Source organism: Glandiceps talaboti, chromosome 23 (genome assembly GCF_964340395.1).
Source record: "Glandiceps talaboti chromosome 23, keGlaTala1.1, whole genome shotgun sequence".
In the NCBI taxonomy this organism is placed as follows: Eukaryota; Metazoa; Hemichordata; class Enteropneusta; family Spengelidae; genus Glandiceps; species Glandiceps talaboti.
In genome coordinates this window covers 15,694,722-15,712,220 of record NC_135571.1, presented here as the reverse complement: position 1 = coordinate 15,712,220, position 17,499 = coordinate 15,694,722, and the positions used below count along the sequence as shown (strand labels likewise).

Genomic DNA, 17,499 nt, shown 5'->3' with positions numbered 1-17,499 from the left:
AATCATATAATTGAGTCATTGAGTGATACAACTTACATTAGTTTATCTGGTTGTCGCAAACCTTCCATTTAGAATCCATATAAAATATTATATAACTATCAAAAAAGGCACTGGAATTATGTTATCGTAACAAAGTCATATACAAATGTAGACTAGAATATTTCTACACGTTAGTCTTACACACAGAAACTAAAACTTAAGACACTACATTTTTAACTCAACAATATGTACATGTAAACAGGAACTCAAATATAAAGTTTTTAAATTAGTGCATTTTTATGTAGATGAGTAACATAACTATATCTGAGGAAATGCATAGTGGTCTGAAGATTGAACTAATATATGAAACACACTCAGTCTAGTTCGATGTGTTATAATTCCTACACTTAGTCTAGTTCCTATACGATGTGTTATAATTCCTACACTTAGTCTAGTTCCTATATGATGTGTTATAATTCCTACACTTAGTCTAGTTCCTATACGATATGTTAAAATTACTACACTTAGTCTAGTTCCTATACGATGTGTTATAATTACTACACTTAGTCTAGTTCCTATACGATATGTTATAATTACTACACTTAGTCTAGTTCCTATACGATGTGTTATAATTACTACACTTAGTCTAGTTCCTATACGATGTGTTATAATTACTACACTTAGTCTAGTTCCTATATGATGTGTTATAATTCCTACACTTAGTCTAGTTCCTATACAATGTGTTATAATTACTACACTTAGTCTAGTTCCTATACAATGTGTTATAATTACTACACTTAGTCTAGTTCCTATACGATGTGTTATAATTCCTACACTTAGTCTAGTTCCTATATGATGTGTTATAATTACTACACTTAGTCTAGTTCCTATACGATGTGTTATAATTACTACACTTAGTCTAGTTCCTATACAATGTGTTATAATTACTACACTTAGTCTAGTTCCTATACAATATGTTATAATTACTACACTTAGTCTAGTTCCTATATGATGTGTTATATTTACTACACTTAGTCTAGTTCCTATATGATGTGTTATAATTACTACACTTAGTCTAGTTCCTATACAATATGTTATATTTACTACACTTAGTCTAGTTCCTATATGATGTGTTATAATTACTGCACTTAGTCTTGTTCCTATACAATGTGTTATAATTACTACACTTAGTCTAGTTCCTATACGATGTATTATAATTACTGCACTTAGTCTTGTTCCTATACAATGTGTTATATTTACTACACTTAGTCTAGTTCCTATACGATGTGTTATAATTCCTACACTTAGTCTAGTTCCTATACGATGTGTTATAATTCCTACACTTAGTCTAGTTCCTATATGATGTGTTATAATTACTACACTTAGTCTAGTTCCTATATGATGTGTTATAATTACTACACTTAGTCTAGTTCCTATACGATGTGTTATAATTACTACACTTAGTCTAGTTCCTATACGATGTGTTATATTTACTACACTTAGTCTAGTTCCTATATGATGTGTTATAATTACTACACTTAGTCTAGTTCCTATACAATATGTTATAATTACTACACTTAGTCTAGTTCCTATACAATGTGTTATAATTACTACACTTAGTCTAGTTCCTATACAATGTGTTATAATTACTACACTTAGTCTAGTTCCTATATAATGTGTTATAATTACTACACTTAGTCTAGTTCCTATACAATATGTTATAATTACTACACTTAGTCTAGTTCCTATACAATATGTTATAATTACTACACTTAGTATAGTTCCTATACAATGTGTTATATTTACTACACTTAGTCTAGTTCCTATACGATGTGTTATAATTACTACACTTAGTCTAGTTCCTATACAATATGTTATAATTACTACACTTAGTCTACTTCCTATACAATATGTTATAATTACTACACTTAGTCTAGTTCCTATATGATGTGTTATATTTACTACACTTAGTCTAGTTCCTATACAATGTGTTATATTTACTACACTTAGTCTAGTTCCTATACGATGTATTATAAATATTACACTTAGTCTAATTCCTATACGAGTGTCACTTGTTGAATGTTTAGTAGCCTAGTTCCTATATGATGTACTATATCATTGCAAAACTTCTACTGTTTGTATAAACTGCTGTGATACTATATAATGTATAAGTATAAATGACATCATTTTTAGCACAACTGAACTGATAAGGTTCAGTAGTGCTATACATGTAGGCATGGTGCTTTGTCTGTCTGTCTGTCTGTGTGTGTGTGTGTGTGTGTGTGTGTGTGTGTGTGTGTGTGTGTGTGTGTGTGTGTGTGTGTGTGTGTGTGTGTGTGTGTGTGTGTGTGTGTGTGTGTGTGTAAACAACTTAAAGTCAAAATCTGCCAGACCGATTGCCATGATGTTTGGTGGGTGTATTACCTTGGTGTCTAGTTGGGAAATTGTTCAAATCAAAATGATCATACCACTGGTGTGTGCTTTGGGTAAAAAAATGTGATTTTTGGTCAAAAAACTTAAACTCAAAAACTATTAGGCAGATTAATCTGAAATTTGGTTGGAACATTCTTAGCGGTGTTTAGATAGAAAATTATTCATGGCATGATGATCCCATCAGTGATATGCAAATTAGGGCTAAAAATGTGTCTTTTTGGTCCAAAATCTTTACATTGTAATTCTAAAACTACTAAGCAGATTGGGATGGAATTTAATGAGATTCATCTGGGGATGTATAGATGAAGAAATATTAACCATAAATGATATAATAATCTCATCAGTGATATGCAAATTAGGTGTAAAAATGTGAATTTTGGTCAGAAACTTATATCTCAAAAAGTACTTGGTCAGTGAGACTGAAACTTGGTGAGATGTTTCTGAAAGTGTTATTCTGGATATTTTCTTCAAAATATTTTGACACCGTTGGCCTTAGCAACAAGCAAATGGCAGTATATTTTGATCAAATCACATCATAGGCAAGTGAGTAAACATTCTAAAAAAATATGCAAATACCCCTTGCAACCATGACCATGCCCATAGCAACAGCCAAACGGTGTGTATTTCAGAAAGATAACAACAGGGATTAATAATCAAATGAAGAAACATTCAAAAAATGTATGCAGATATGTCTAGCAACATGACCATGCCCATGGCAAAAGCCAAATGATCGCATATTTTGCAAAGATAAAAAGCAGGTTGGATAGACAACTGGTTAGTCATTCGGCAAATGAACACCTATACCTACATACCAACTGTACAGTTGTGCTACAACGTCATTGGTGGTAATTTATTCATGTGGCATGATTAGCAATGCACTGTAATACAATATGACAGTAGTAAATAGTGGGAGTGAAGGGTAAAATATAAAACAAAAATGACAAAAACTACTTAGCCGTTGCAGACCATGTCTCTTTAAGAATATGATTTATAGTTTATTGTACCATAGTGTAACAGGCACTGATGTTGATTATTAAATCAGCTGTGATGACGTCACATGACCTAATGATGTCACATGACCTAATGATGTCGCATGACCTATGTGATATGACTCAACAAACCTTATTATAGCTGTAGACATCCATACATGGATTGTATGCTCCCCGGGGAGTTGAGGAAGACTAAAGGGCCGTTGTGCCATTCTGATCCGAGCCAGGGGTAATAATTGTAAAGCGCTTTGAGCACGGAGTGGGAAAGCGCTATATAAGAAACCAACATTATTATTATTATTTTGTATTTTATTTGTAGGACTAAATTTAATATTATGTGGACTTGAATGAGTTGGTTAGTCTAGTACTATCCTTCATCAAATCTTAAGATCTTTCTTTATAGGGTTAGAGATATAGGGTCCATGGGTCTTTATAGGGTTAGAGATATAGGGTTGATGGGTCTTTATAGGGTTAGAGATATAGGGTTGATGGGTCTTTATAGGGTTAGAGATATAGGGTCCATGGGTCTTTATAGGGTTAGAGATATAGAGTTGATGGGTCTTTATAGGGTTAGAGATATAGGGTTGATGGGTCTTTATAGGGTTAGAGATATAGGGTTGATGGGTCTTTATAGGGTTAGAGATATAGGGTTGATGGGTCTTTATAGGGTTAGAGATATAGGGTTGATAGGTCTTTATAGGGTTAGAGATATAGGGTCCATGGGTCTTTATAGGGTTAGAGATATAGAGTTGATGGGTCTTTATAGGGTTAGAGATATAGGGTCCATGGGTGTTTATAGGGTTAGAGATATAGGGTCCATGGGTCTTTATAGGGTTAGAGATATAGAGTTGATGGGTCTTTATAGGGTTAGAGATATAGGGTCCATGGGTCTTTATAGGGTTAGAGATATAGGGTTGATGGGTCTTTATAGGGTTAGAGATATAGAGTTGATGGGTCTTTATAGGGTTAGAGATATAGGGTCCATGGGTCTTTATAGGGTTAGAGATATAGGGTCCATGGGTCTTTATAGGGTTAGAGATATAGAGTTGATGGGTCTTTATAGGGTTAGAGATATAGGGTCCATGGGTCTTTATAGGGTTAGAGATATAGGGTTGATGGGTCTTTATGGGGTTAGAGATATAGGGTCCATGGGTCTTTATAGGGTTAGAGATATAGGGTTGATGGGTCTTTATAGGGTTAGAGATATAGGGTCCATGGGTCTTTATAGGGTTAGAGATATAGAGTTGATGGGTCTTTATAGGGTTAGAGATATAGGGTTGATGGGTCTTTATAGGGTTAGAGATATAGAGTTGATGGGTCTTTATAGGGTTAGAGATATTGGGTCCATGGGTCTTTATGGGGTTAGAGATATAGGGTTGATGGGTCTTTATAGGGTTAGAGATATAGGGTCCATGGGTCTTTATAGGGTTAGAGATATAGAGTTGATGGGTCTTTATAGGGTTAGAGATATAGGGTTGATGGGTCTTTATAGGGTTAGAGATATAGGGTTGATGGGTCTTTATGGGGTTAGAGATATAGGGTCCATGGGTCTTTATAGGGTTAGAGATATAGGGTTGATGGGTCTTTATAGGGTTAGAGATATAGGGTTGATGGGTCTTTATAGGGTTAGAGATATAGGGTTGATGGGTCTTTATGGGGTTAGAGATATAGGGTCCATGGGTCTTTATAGGGTTAGAGATATAGGGTTGATGGGTCTTTATAGGGTTAGAGATATAGAGTTGATGGGTGTTTATAGGGTTAGAGATATAGGGTTGATGGGTCTTTATAGGGTTAGAGATATAGAGTTGATGGGTCTTTATAGGGTTAGAGATATTGGGTCCATGGGTCTTTATGGGGTTAGAGATATAGGGTTGATGGGTCTTTATAGGGTTAGAGATATAGGGTCCATGGGTCTTTATAGGGTTAGAGATATAGAGTTGATGGGTCTTTATAGGGTTAGAGATATAGGGTTGATGGGTCTTTATAGGGTTAGAGATATAGAGTTGATGGGTCTTTATGGGGTTAGAGATATAGAGTTGATGGGTCTTTATGGGGTTAGAGATATAGGGTTGATGGGTCTTTATAGGGTTAGAGATATAGAGTTGATGGGTCTTTATAGGGTTAGAGATATAGGGTTGATGGGTCTTTATAGGGTTAGAGATTTAGGGTTGATGGGTCTTTATGGGGTTAGAGATATAGGGTCCATGGGTCTTTATAGGGTTAGAGATATAGGGTCCATGGGTCTTTATAGGGTTAGAGATATAGGATCCATGGGTCTTTATAGGGTTAGAGATATAGAGTTGATGGGTGTTTATAGGGTTAGAGATATAGGGTTGATGGGTCTTTATGGGGTTAGAGATATAGAGTTGATGGGTGTCTATAGGGTTAGAGATATAGGGTTGATGGGTCTTTATGGGGTTAGAGATATAGGGTTGATGGGTCTTTATGGGGTTAGAGATAATAATAATAATAATAATCTTTATTCGTCCAAATAAATTCGGAAATTTGTTTTGAATGGTCGCCGCAAGAGCAGCGCCCTAGTGCCCTAGTGTTGAAGAAGCAGGAGGAAACCGGAGTACCCGGGGAAAACCTGCGTTGTTCGGCAGGGTCAAACTGAGCATCACCCTTCTTACATACAGACCTGGTTAAATTTTAAATCAAACCCAGCCGACACCAGGCGGGTTCGAACCCAGACTGCAGAGGTAAGAGGCGTACGAGCTAACCGCTCGGCCACCGACAACCCCTATAAATATAGGGTTGATGGGTGTTTATAGGGTTAGAGATATAGGGTTGATGGGTCTTTATAGGGTTAGAGATATAGGGTTGATGGGTCTTTATAGGGTTAGAGATATAGGGTCCATGGGTCTTTATAGGGTTAGAGATATAGGGTTGATGGGTCTTTATGGGGTTAGAGATATAGGGTTGATGGGTCTTTATAGGGTTAGAGATATAGGGTTGATGGGTGTCTATAGGGTTAGAGATATAGGGTTGATGGGTCTTTATAGGGTTAGAGATATAGGGTTGATGGGTCTTTATAGGGTTAGAGATATAGAGTTGATGGGTCTTTATAGGGTTAGAGATATAGAGTTGATGGGTCTTTATAGGGTTAGAGATATAGGGTTGATGGGTCTTTATAGGGTTAGAGATTTAGGGTTGATGGGTCTTTATAGGGTTAGAGATATAGGGTTGATGGGTCTTTATAGGGTTAGAGATATAGGGTTGATGGGTCTTTATAGGGTTAGAGATATAGGGTCCATGGGTCTTTATAGGGTTAGAGATATAGGGTTGATGGGTCTTTATAGGGTCTTGTATTTCTATGTATATTTGTTTTTTAAATGTTCACCTGTGTGGTCTGCCTGTCTTTTGAATAAGTGAATAAAGTAAATAAATAAAATACTTGACAGTATAACGCATACCAGCTACAAAACCAAAGACACCTAGTTGTATTTAATGTGTAGATTCTAACGATACATACACATTTCATTCACTTGTTATACTGCTCTCATTCAAATCAAATTTTGTTTATTTCAGAGAACCTTCGAGATAAGTGTACATGAATTAGGAAGATCTTTGTGAAAACATGATATGACATGGCTACAACCACTGTTAAGCAAATTAAAGAATTTTGTCGGAAAGGAAAGGTAAGGAAAGAGTATGGTACTCCTGATATCAGAGATAAGAAGTGGCCATATGGATGAGGATTGATTATTTATTTTGTATTTTTATGGCTTCCTACTTGACAAATTAATGTAAAACAACACACACCAAGTCCTTGTTTGTAACCCAATTCATTGCAAAAAGCTAAAAAATGTGTGAAAAATTTGTAAAGTACATTTTACATTGAATATCCTTGTGTAATTTACTGAGTTACAAACACAGACTTGGTATATGTTGTTTTACATTGAGTTACAAACACAGACTTGGTATATGTTGTTTTACATTGAGTTACAAACACAGACTTGGTATATGTTGTTTTACATTGAGTTACAAACATAGACTTGGTATATGTTGTTTTACACTGAGTTACAAACACAGACTTGGTATATGTTGTTTTACATTGAGTTACAAACACAGACTTGGTATATGTTGTTTTACATTGAGTTACAAACACAGACTTGGTATATGTTGTTTTACATTGAGTTACAAACACAGACTTGATATATGTTGTTTTACATTGAGTTACAAACACAGACTTGGTATATGTTGTTTTACACTGAGTTACAAACACAGACTTGGTATATGTTGTTTTACACTGAGTTACAAACATAGACTTGGTATATGTTGTTTTACATTGAGTTACAAACACAGACTTGGTATATGTTGTTTTACACTGAGTTACAAACACAGACTTGGTATATGTTGTTTTACACTGAGTTACAAACACAGACTTGGTATATGTTGTTTTACATTGAGTTACAAACACAGACTTGGTATATGTTGTTTTACATTGAGTTACAAACACAGACTTGGTATATGTTGTTTTACACTGAGTTACAAACACAGACTTGATATATGTTGTTTTACACTGAGTTACAAACACAGACTTGGTATATGTTGTTTTACACTGAGTTACAAACACAGACTTGGTATATGTTGTTTTACATTGAGTTACAAACACAGACTTGGTATATGTTTTACATTGAGTTACAAACACAGACTTGGTATATGTTGTTTTACATTGAGTTACAAACACAGACTTGGTATATGTTGTTTTACACTGAGTTACAAACATAGACTTGGTATATGTTTGTTTTACATTGAGTTACAAACACAGACTTGATATATGTTGTTTTACATTGAGTTACAAACATAGACTTGGTATATGTTTGTTTTACATTGAGTTACAAACATTGACTTGGTATATGTTGTTTTACATTGAGTTACAAACACAGACTTGGTATATGTTGTTTTACATTGAGTTACAAACACAGACTTGGTATATGTTGTTTTACATTGAGTTACAAACACAGACTTGGTATATGTTGTTTTACATTGAGTTACAAACACAGACTTGGCATATGTTGTTTTACATTGAGTTACAAACATTGACTTGGTATATGTTGTTTTACATTGAGTTACAAACACAGACTTGGTATATGTTGTTTTACATTGAGTTACAAACACAGACTTGGTATATGTTGTTTTACATTGAGTTATAAACACAGACTTGGTATATGTTGTTTTACATTGAGTTACAAACACAGACTTGGTATATGTTGTATATGTTGTTTTACATTAATTTTTTAAGTAGGAAGCCATGATAAAATTGTTTTGGAAATTAAAAATCCAAAATAAATCTGCAATCCTCATCCGTATGATCACTTTAATGTAGAACATGAGAAAGAGACACCTACACCTATGATAGATGGTTTGTTGTCTTTAACTAATCAAGACACTTCCAAGACTTGATTATTAGAATTATTTGTAGTAGTGAATTTGAAGCATTACATACATAGACTCATTTCTCTAACATTATTGTTTTCACTTCTACTAGTTTCAAATAAAAACAATTATGTTAACATGTGAATGAATGATCATCAGTCCTTGCAGCCAACACTGTCATATTGTACAAGTAGCTATACTATGTGTACAGTGCATGTACTATACAATGTACATATATACCCAGTGTATGTGTGGTACATATATACCCAGTGTATGTGTGGTACATATATACCCAGTGTATGTGTGGTACATGTACATATATACTCAGTGTATGTGTGGTACATATATACCCAGTGTATGTGTGGTACATATATACCCAGTGTATGTGTGGTACATATATACCCAGTGTATGTGTGGTACATATATACCCAGTGTATGTGTGGTACATATATACCCAGTGTATGTGTGGTACATGTACATATATACTCAGTGTATGTGTGGTACATATATACCCAGTGTATGTGTGGTACATATATACCCAGTGTATGTGTGGTACATATATACCCAGTGTATGTGTGGTACATATATACCCAGTGTATGTGTGGTACATATATACCCAGTGTATGTGTGGTACATATATACCCAGTGTATGTGTGGTACATATATACCCAGTGTATGTGTGGTACATATATACCCAGTGTATGTGTGGTACATATATACCCAGTGTACATTTTGTATGTGTGGTATATACCTTACCGGCAGAAAGTATTGTCTTACCATGCCGACATAGTAATATACATGGGTAAACATGTTCAATAATAATAATAATAATAATATTTATTTCTTTTATAGCGCATTACATAATCAAATAAAATCTCAATGCGCTTCACACAAACACTGTATAAAAAATAAAATATAAAAAAACATTACATTTGTAAAAATCACTAAATACTCGTTCACATTCATTTAAAATTAGACATTTGATTAAAATTGACAAATTGTGTAACCCAATAAATAAAACTTAAAGTCTAAAAATAAAACTTAAAGTCTAAAAATTTGAAATTACACAAAACTGCAATATTCTATGAAACAAACAAAGAAACTTTCACTGTGCCCCAATGGAAAAGTCTGCTTTCCGAAATAGGTGCGTTTTTAGGTTTGTTTTAAAAGTAGACAGAGAAGGTGCATTGCGAAGAGTAGGGTCAAGGGAATTCCACAATCTAGGAGCAGCTATCAAAAAAGCCCGCTTTCCATAATGCTCCTGGTTTTAACGAGGTTCGACAAGTTTTGTCGCAATTGCAGAACGTGTTAGTCTTCCTGGCTTGGTGACAGTGAGAATATCTCACAGATAAGTTGGTGCTTGAGCGTGGAGACATTTATATATGTGAGCATGAGAACCTTAAAATCAATTCGTTGGATGACAGGGAGCCAGTGTAACTCTTCAAGGACAGGCATTATGTGTTCAAATTTCCAAGTGCAAGTGACCAACCGGGCAGCTGAGTTCCGTATGCATTGTAGCCGGTTGATGAAATAGTCAGGGAGATTAATGTACAAGCTGTTACAATAGTCCAGACGTGATGTTATGAAGGCGTGAATTAATCGTTCGGTAGTTTTGCTATCTAAGACATTCCGGATTCGACCAATGCGATGTAAAGCGAACGAGACTGACTTGCAGACTTGAGTAACTTGGTTATGGGCTAAAGCAACACTGTCAAAATAAAACTCAAGATTTCTTACAAAGGGTGAAAATGGAATTTGCTCTGTTCCAACATGGAGTCCGGATAAAGGTCTATGAGATCTGAAATTCGAATGAAAATGAATTAATTCAGTTTTATTGTCATTTAAAACAAGTTTATTCAAGGCCATCCATTCACAGATCTCATCTACGCAGGTTTCGATCTGTAATTTTGAGTACTCAGCTTGCTTGCAGGTTACATATACTTCCGTATCGTCAGCGTACATCATGAAGTTGACCGAGTGTTTTTTCATGATATCTTCAAGGGGGGCACAATACAGTGTGAATAGTATTGGCCCCAGCACACTGCCTTGTATAACTCCATATAAAAGGTCACATGGTTCTGAAGATATGCCGTTTACCATAACACTCTGAGTCCTTCCCTTTAAGTATGATGCAAACCAATTCAATGCTAGTCCTTTGATGCCAAAATGAGTCTCAAGCCTATTTAATGGAATGTCATGGTCAATGGTATCAAACGCAGCACTCAAATCCAATAGAACAAGAATTACTTCTGAATGACTATCAATTGAAAGCCTGTCAATCAAGTATTTAAATGAGTAATATCAGATGATAATATATGCAAATGATATGCAAATGAGAGGAACGTCATATATCTTAACAATGGAACATTACCTGCATTCGAAATGACACTCAAATAAGATTGAATAATACAATCTAGTCAAAAGAAAATTGATACAAATTGGGTTAAAGGTGTCAAACTTTTTTCAAAATGCTTTCATTCTGTGTTTATACATCAGTGAACATGTTTATATGGAAAGCCACAACTGACTTAAGTGTGCAATTACTATTATTGTATGTGCAAATACTGTGTTATCATGTGCATTCAATAGTTTATTATGTACTTACCTTAAGTTATTATGTGCATACTGTATTATTATATGTACAGTTACTATTATTATATGCGCTAACACTATGTTATTATGTGCATTAAATAGTTTATTATGTACAGTTACTATTATTATATGCGCTAACACTATGTTATTATGTGCATTTAATAGTTTATTATGTACAGTTACTATTATTGTATGTGCAAACACTATGTTATTATGTGCATTTAATAGTTTATTATGTACAGTTACTATTATTGTATGTGCAAACACTATGTTATGTGCATTTAATAGTTTATTATGTACAGTTACTATTATTGTATGTGCAAACGCTATGTTATTATGTGCATTTAATAGTTTATTATGTACAGTTACTATTATTGTATGTGCAAACGCTATGTTATGTGCATTTAATAGTTTATTATGTACAGTTACTATATGGAGGATGTCTGTATGGAGGATTTTGAGAAGAAAAAAAATTTGTTTCCAGGTGAACCAGAAAAAAAAATTTGATCCTGTAATGGCTTGAAAAAAAAATTGTCATAACAGACAGAAGTGAAAAAAAAATTGTCAATGCACCAGAAATAAGCAAATTTGGAAACCTTATATTCTCATGTATTCTTTGGCGGGGCGCCGCCATAGGCGCCGCAAATGTTTTTAATACAAGTATAAATTCCTGTTTTTTTCCAGCACTTATCATTATAACATGCACTATATACATGTAGCTCTGCTTTATACCCATTCAAGTGCACACAAAGTTTTCATTTCCTTTTCTGACCCAAGAAAACATATTTCAGGATTTTTGTTGCAATATCTCAATGACACAGTCAATATCTGAAGGGGACTATTTGGCTTCTGTAAATTAAGACAATTTAAAAAAGAAGACAGGAGTCAATAAACTAGTGTTAAAATCAATATATTTTTCATTCAATATAAATCTCTTATAAAGATGTACAAATAAATCTTTCTCAAGTTGACATTGAAAATTGAGGAACAACAAATATAACGAAATATAAAAAATAATATCTTCCCTGAGAACTTAGAGGAATTGACTGATTCAAAGAAAAGCAGGGTTAGTACTGATCAGAGTTGATTTTGGAACTGTTCTATAATTTAAAGTTGTAATTTAACGTAGACAGACGTCTTTCATACTAACTGCTAATTCTTCTACTAATAACATAGCGTTAGCCAATAAAATAATAATAACTGTACATAATAAACTATTTAATGCACATAATGACATAGTGTTTGCACATACAATAATAGTAACTGTACATAATAAACTATCAAATGCACATAATAACATAGTGTTTGCACATACAATAATAGTAACAGTACATTGAATAATACAGTATGCACATAATAACTTAAGGTAAGTACATAATAAACTATTGAATGCACATGATAACACAGTGTTTGCACATACAATAATAGTAATTGCACACTTAAGTCAGTTGTGGCTTTCCATATGTTTACCCATGTATATTATGATGTCGACACAGTTCGACAATACTTTCTGTCGGTAGTGTATATACCTATTGTACGTAGAGTACATAATATTTATATACCCAGTGTATGTAGAGTACATATATACCTAGTGTATGTGTGGTACATATATATACCCAGTGTACGTATGTACAGTACATAATTTTATATACATGTACCCAGTGTATGTACTGTACACATATACCCAGTGTATGTGTGGTACATGTACATATATACCCAGTGTATATCTGGTACATATATACCCAGTGTATGTGTGGTAGTGGTACATATATACCCAGTGTATGTCTGGTACATATATACCCAGTGTATGTCTGGTACCCAGTTGGTTGAAGTTGAAGTTGGCCTCGTTTGACCAGGTGATTTTCCACAGCAATCAAGAATGCGAGAGTTCTTGGTTCTCACTAAAATCACACTTCAGACCCAATATAAAGGTTCAATGTTTTCAGATAACATGTAACTTGTGTTTAATTCTCGCTATCTGCAATACAATTCTATGCATCGCTAAGGAGTCAAATGGAACGCAGTCTCGCGACCGCCCTTGCATTTGTCGACACCTACACTTCTGGTTGCCAATGTCAATACACGTTAATGTTTCATCCAAACAGTTTAATTTGTAACAAATAAGATAAACGCAAGTTTTAAGCTCATATAATTATGGAGGTGGGAAATTTAAATATGTACAGTATCTTTCCAGAGCAAAATTGCAAGAGATGTCTACAAGTGAAAATGGGAAAGAAACGTTCCTGTGTATTAGCATAGCCGACCGGAAGTGTAGTTGTCGACATTAGAACGTGTTGTCGCGTGACTTCGTTCCATTCGACTCCACAGTGATGTGTAGAATTGTATTGCAGGTAGCGAGAATTCGATATTGTTCTGCAATTTGGAGTACTAGTGAACCATGGGCATCATGGCACAATAAAACTAAGATTGTGGATAATAGAAAATAACAAAATGAAAATAGAATTTAAAAACAAAACTAAAAAACACAGTCTTTTATATATATATGTAATGTGCCAACATGAACGTTGGTGGCTCACTTTTGTAGCTCGAGTGTCGGATGATACATTGTTGCAATTGGTTGCTAAATACAAATTTTGTTGGATAAAAAAATACAAATTTTGTTGGTTAAAAAATACAAATTTTGATAAAAAATACAAATTTTGTTGGATAAAAAATACAAATTTTGATAAAAAATACAAATTTTGATAAAAAATACAAATTTTGTTGGATAAAAAAATACAAATTTTGTTGGATAAAAAATACAAATTTTGATAAAAAATACAAATTTTGTTGGATAAAAAATACAAATTTTGTTGGATAAAAAAATACAAATTTTGTTGGATAAAAAATACAAATTTTGTTGGATAAAAAAATACAAATTTTGTTGGATAAAAAAATACAAATTTTGTTGGATAAAAAAATACAAATTTTGTTGGATAAAAAAATACAAATTTTGTTGGATAAAAAAATACAAATTTTGTTGGATAAAAAATACAAATTTTGTTGGATAAAAAAATACAAATTTTGTTGGATAAAAAATACAAATTTTGTTGGATAAAAAATAAAAATTTTGTTGGATAAAAAAATACAAATTTTGTTGGATAAAAAAATACAAATTTTGTTGGATAAAAAATACAAATTTTGTTGGATAAAAAATACAAATTTTGATAAAAAATACAAATTTTGTTGGATAAAAAATACAAATTTTGATAAAAATACAAATTTTGTTGGATAAAATAAAAAAAATCCCAAGTGTCACTATAATCCTCCGTACTCTTGTGCATGTCAATATTTTTCTTTTACTTCCACTTTTACATCTACTATATTTCCTCCAGTAGCACTAGTATTTGTTTATTTTTGTCATAGAACTATTTTCAAATAAAATCATGGAAAAGTTTGCAGTTGATTCGATTACCTAACCTAAAAATCATGCAATTTATTATTGACAAGTGATAATAATAATAATGATATTTCTTTCTTTAAAAACGCCTTCCATGTAAAAATCCATCTCAAGGCACTATACACTACACTATCATAAATTGTACATAAAACATGAGAAGGAAAAAACAAATGAGTACAGTTTACAAATGCCAAAAATCAGATTCCAAAAAAACAACAACATGATGCATGGATGTATGTTTTCTTGATAGACTAAAGCAAGATGTATCATGGACAGCTGGTCCAAATTGTTTCTAGAAAGAGGTCTCTCTATTACTGCTACATTGTTTATAGTCTTCAAGACTTGTTGGCACCATACCATACAATGTAACCAAAATCCCATCAGACACATAAACATTTACTTTGGTCCTTGTAACATTAGTAATCTTTCTACTAAGTTTCATGTAAATTCATTGATAATTCTTTCAGATATTACTGCAAAGTAAACAAGCTAAGGTGAAATGATAATCTGTCTAACCAGCATATACTTTTACTATACTGGTATACCTAGTAAGCTAATATACCTAGTAAGCCAATATACCAAGTAAGCCAATATACCAAGTAAGCCAATATACCAAGTAAGCCAATATACCAAGTAAGCCAATATACCGTGTAAGCCAATATACCAAGTAAGCCAATATACCGTGTAAGCCAATATACCAAGTAAGCTAATATACCAAGTAAGCCAATATACCGTGTAAGCCAATATACCGTGTAAGCCAATATACCAAGTAAGCCAATATACCAAGTAAGCCAATATACCGTGTAAGCCAATATACCGTGTAAGCTAATATACCTAGTAAGCCAATATACCAAGTAAGCCAATATACCGTGTAAGCCAATATACCAAGTAAGCCAATATACCAAGTAAGCCAATATACCGTGTAAGCTAATATACCGTGTAAGCCAATATACCAAGTAAGCCAATATACCGTGTAAGCTAATATACCAAGTAAGCTAATATTATACCGTGTAAGCTAATATACCTAGTAAGCTAATATACCATGTAAGCTAATATACCAAGTAAGCTAATATTCCAAGTAAGCTAATATGCCTAGTAAGCTAATATACCGTGTAAGCCAATATACCGTGTAAGCCAATAGTAAGCCAATAAACCTACTAAGCCAATAAACCTACTAAGCCAATAAACCTACTAAGTCAATAAACCTACTAAGCCAATAAACCTACTAAGTCAATAAACCTACTAAGCCAATATACCTACTAAGTCAATAAACCTACTAAGCCAATATACCTAGTAAGACAATAAACCTACTAAGCCAATAAACCTACTAAGCCAATAAACCTACTAAGTCAATAAACCTACTAAGTCAATAAACCTACTAAGCCAATATACCTAGTAAGACAATAAACCTACTAAGCCAATAAACCTACTAAGTCAATAAACCTACTAAGCCAATAAACCTACTAAGCCAATAAACCTAGTAAGTCAATAAACCTACTAAGCCAATAAACCTAGTAAGCCAATAAACCTACTAAGCCAATGTACCTCGTAAGTCAATAAACCTACTAAGCCAATAAACCTAGTAAGTCAATATACCTACTAAGTCAATAAACCTACTAAGCCAATATACCTAGTAAGTCAATAAACCTACTAAGCCAATATACCTAGTAAGTCAATAAACCTACTAAGCCAATAAACCTACTAAGTCAATAAACCTACTAAGTCAATAAACCTACTAAGCCAATATACCTACTAAGCCAATAAACCTACTAAGTCAATAAACCTACTAAGCCAATAAACCTACTAAGTCAATAAACCTACTAAGCCAATAAACCTACTAAGCCAATGTACCTAGTAAGCCAATAAACCTACTAAGCCAATAAACCTACTAAGCCAATAAACCTACTAAGCCAATAAACCTACTAAGCCAATAAACCTACTAAGTCAATGTACCTAGTAAGCCAATAAACCTACTAAGTCAATAAACCTACTAAGCCAATAAACCTACTAAGCCAATAAACCTACTAAGCCAATGTACCTAGTAAGCCAATAAACCTAAGCCAATAAACCTACTAAGCCAATAAACCTACTAAGCTAATATACCTAGTAAGCCAATAAACCTACTAAGCCAATAAACCTACTAAGCCAATAAACCTACTAAGTCAATGTACCTACTAAGCCAATAAACCTACTAAGCCAATAAACCTACTAAGCTAATATACCTAGTAAGCCAATAAACCTACTAAGCCAATAAACCTACTAAGCCAATAAACCTACTAAGTCAATAAACCTACTAAGTCAATGTACCTAGTAAGCCAATAAACCTACTAAGCCAATAAACCTACTAAGTCAATAAACCTACTAAGCCAATGTACCTAGTAAGCCAATAAACCTACTAAGCCAATAAACCTACTAAGTCAATAAACCTACTAAGTCAATGTACCGTGTAAGCCAATAAACCTACTAAGCCAATAAACCTACTAAGTCAATGTACCGTCATATAAGAGATGTAACTGTGTAATTTCAGACCAATGTAAGTGCGAAAGATTAACTTATGAAGACAGGAAAATAAAACTAAGTTGACACCCACACCGCTATGTCTCAAATGACAAATAGAAGTCCACACAGAACAGATTTTATTCATCTTGTAGAATTCCTAACTTCAAATTCCACAATTTCCAGTTGGAAGTGAAAGCCTATTATTACATGTATAAGGAAGCTGTA

At 33.5% G+C, this 17,499-nt stretch overlaps 1 protein-coding gene across 2 annotated transcripts in view; it reads left to right on the top strand.

Annotated features, from left to right (window-relative positions):
* Window positions 1–17,499, top strand: part of LOC144452815 (uncharacterized) — a 123,987-nt gene that overhangs the window by 1,435 nt on the left and 105,053 nt on the right. For both annotated transcript variants that reach the window (XM_078143977.1, XM_078143976.1), the window contains exon 2: window positions 6,933–7,042. In XM_078143977.1, coding sequence (XP_078000103.1) covers window positions 6,992–7,042 — 51 coding nt within the window. In that variant the 5' untranslated portion in view covers window positions 6,933–6,991. The remainder of the gene's footprint in view (window positions 1–6,932; window positions 7,043–17,499) is intronic.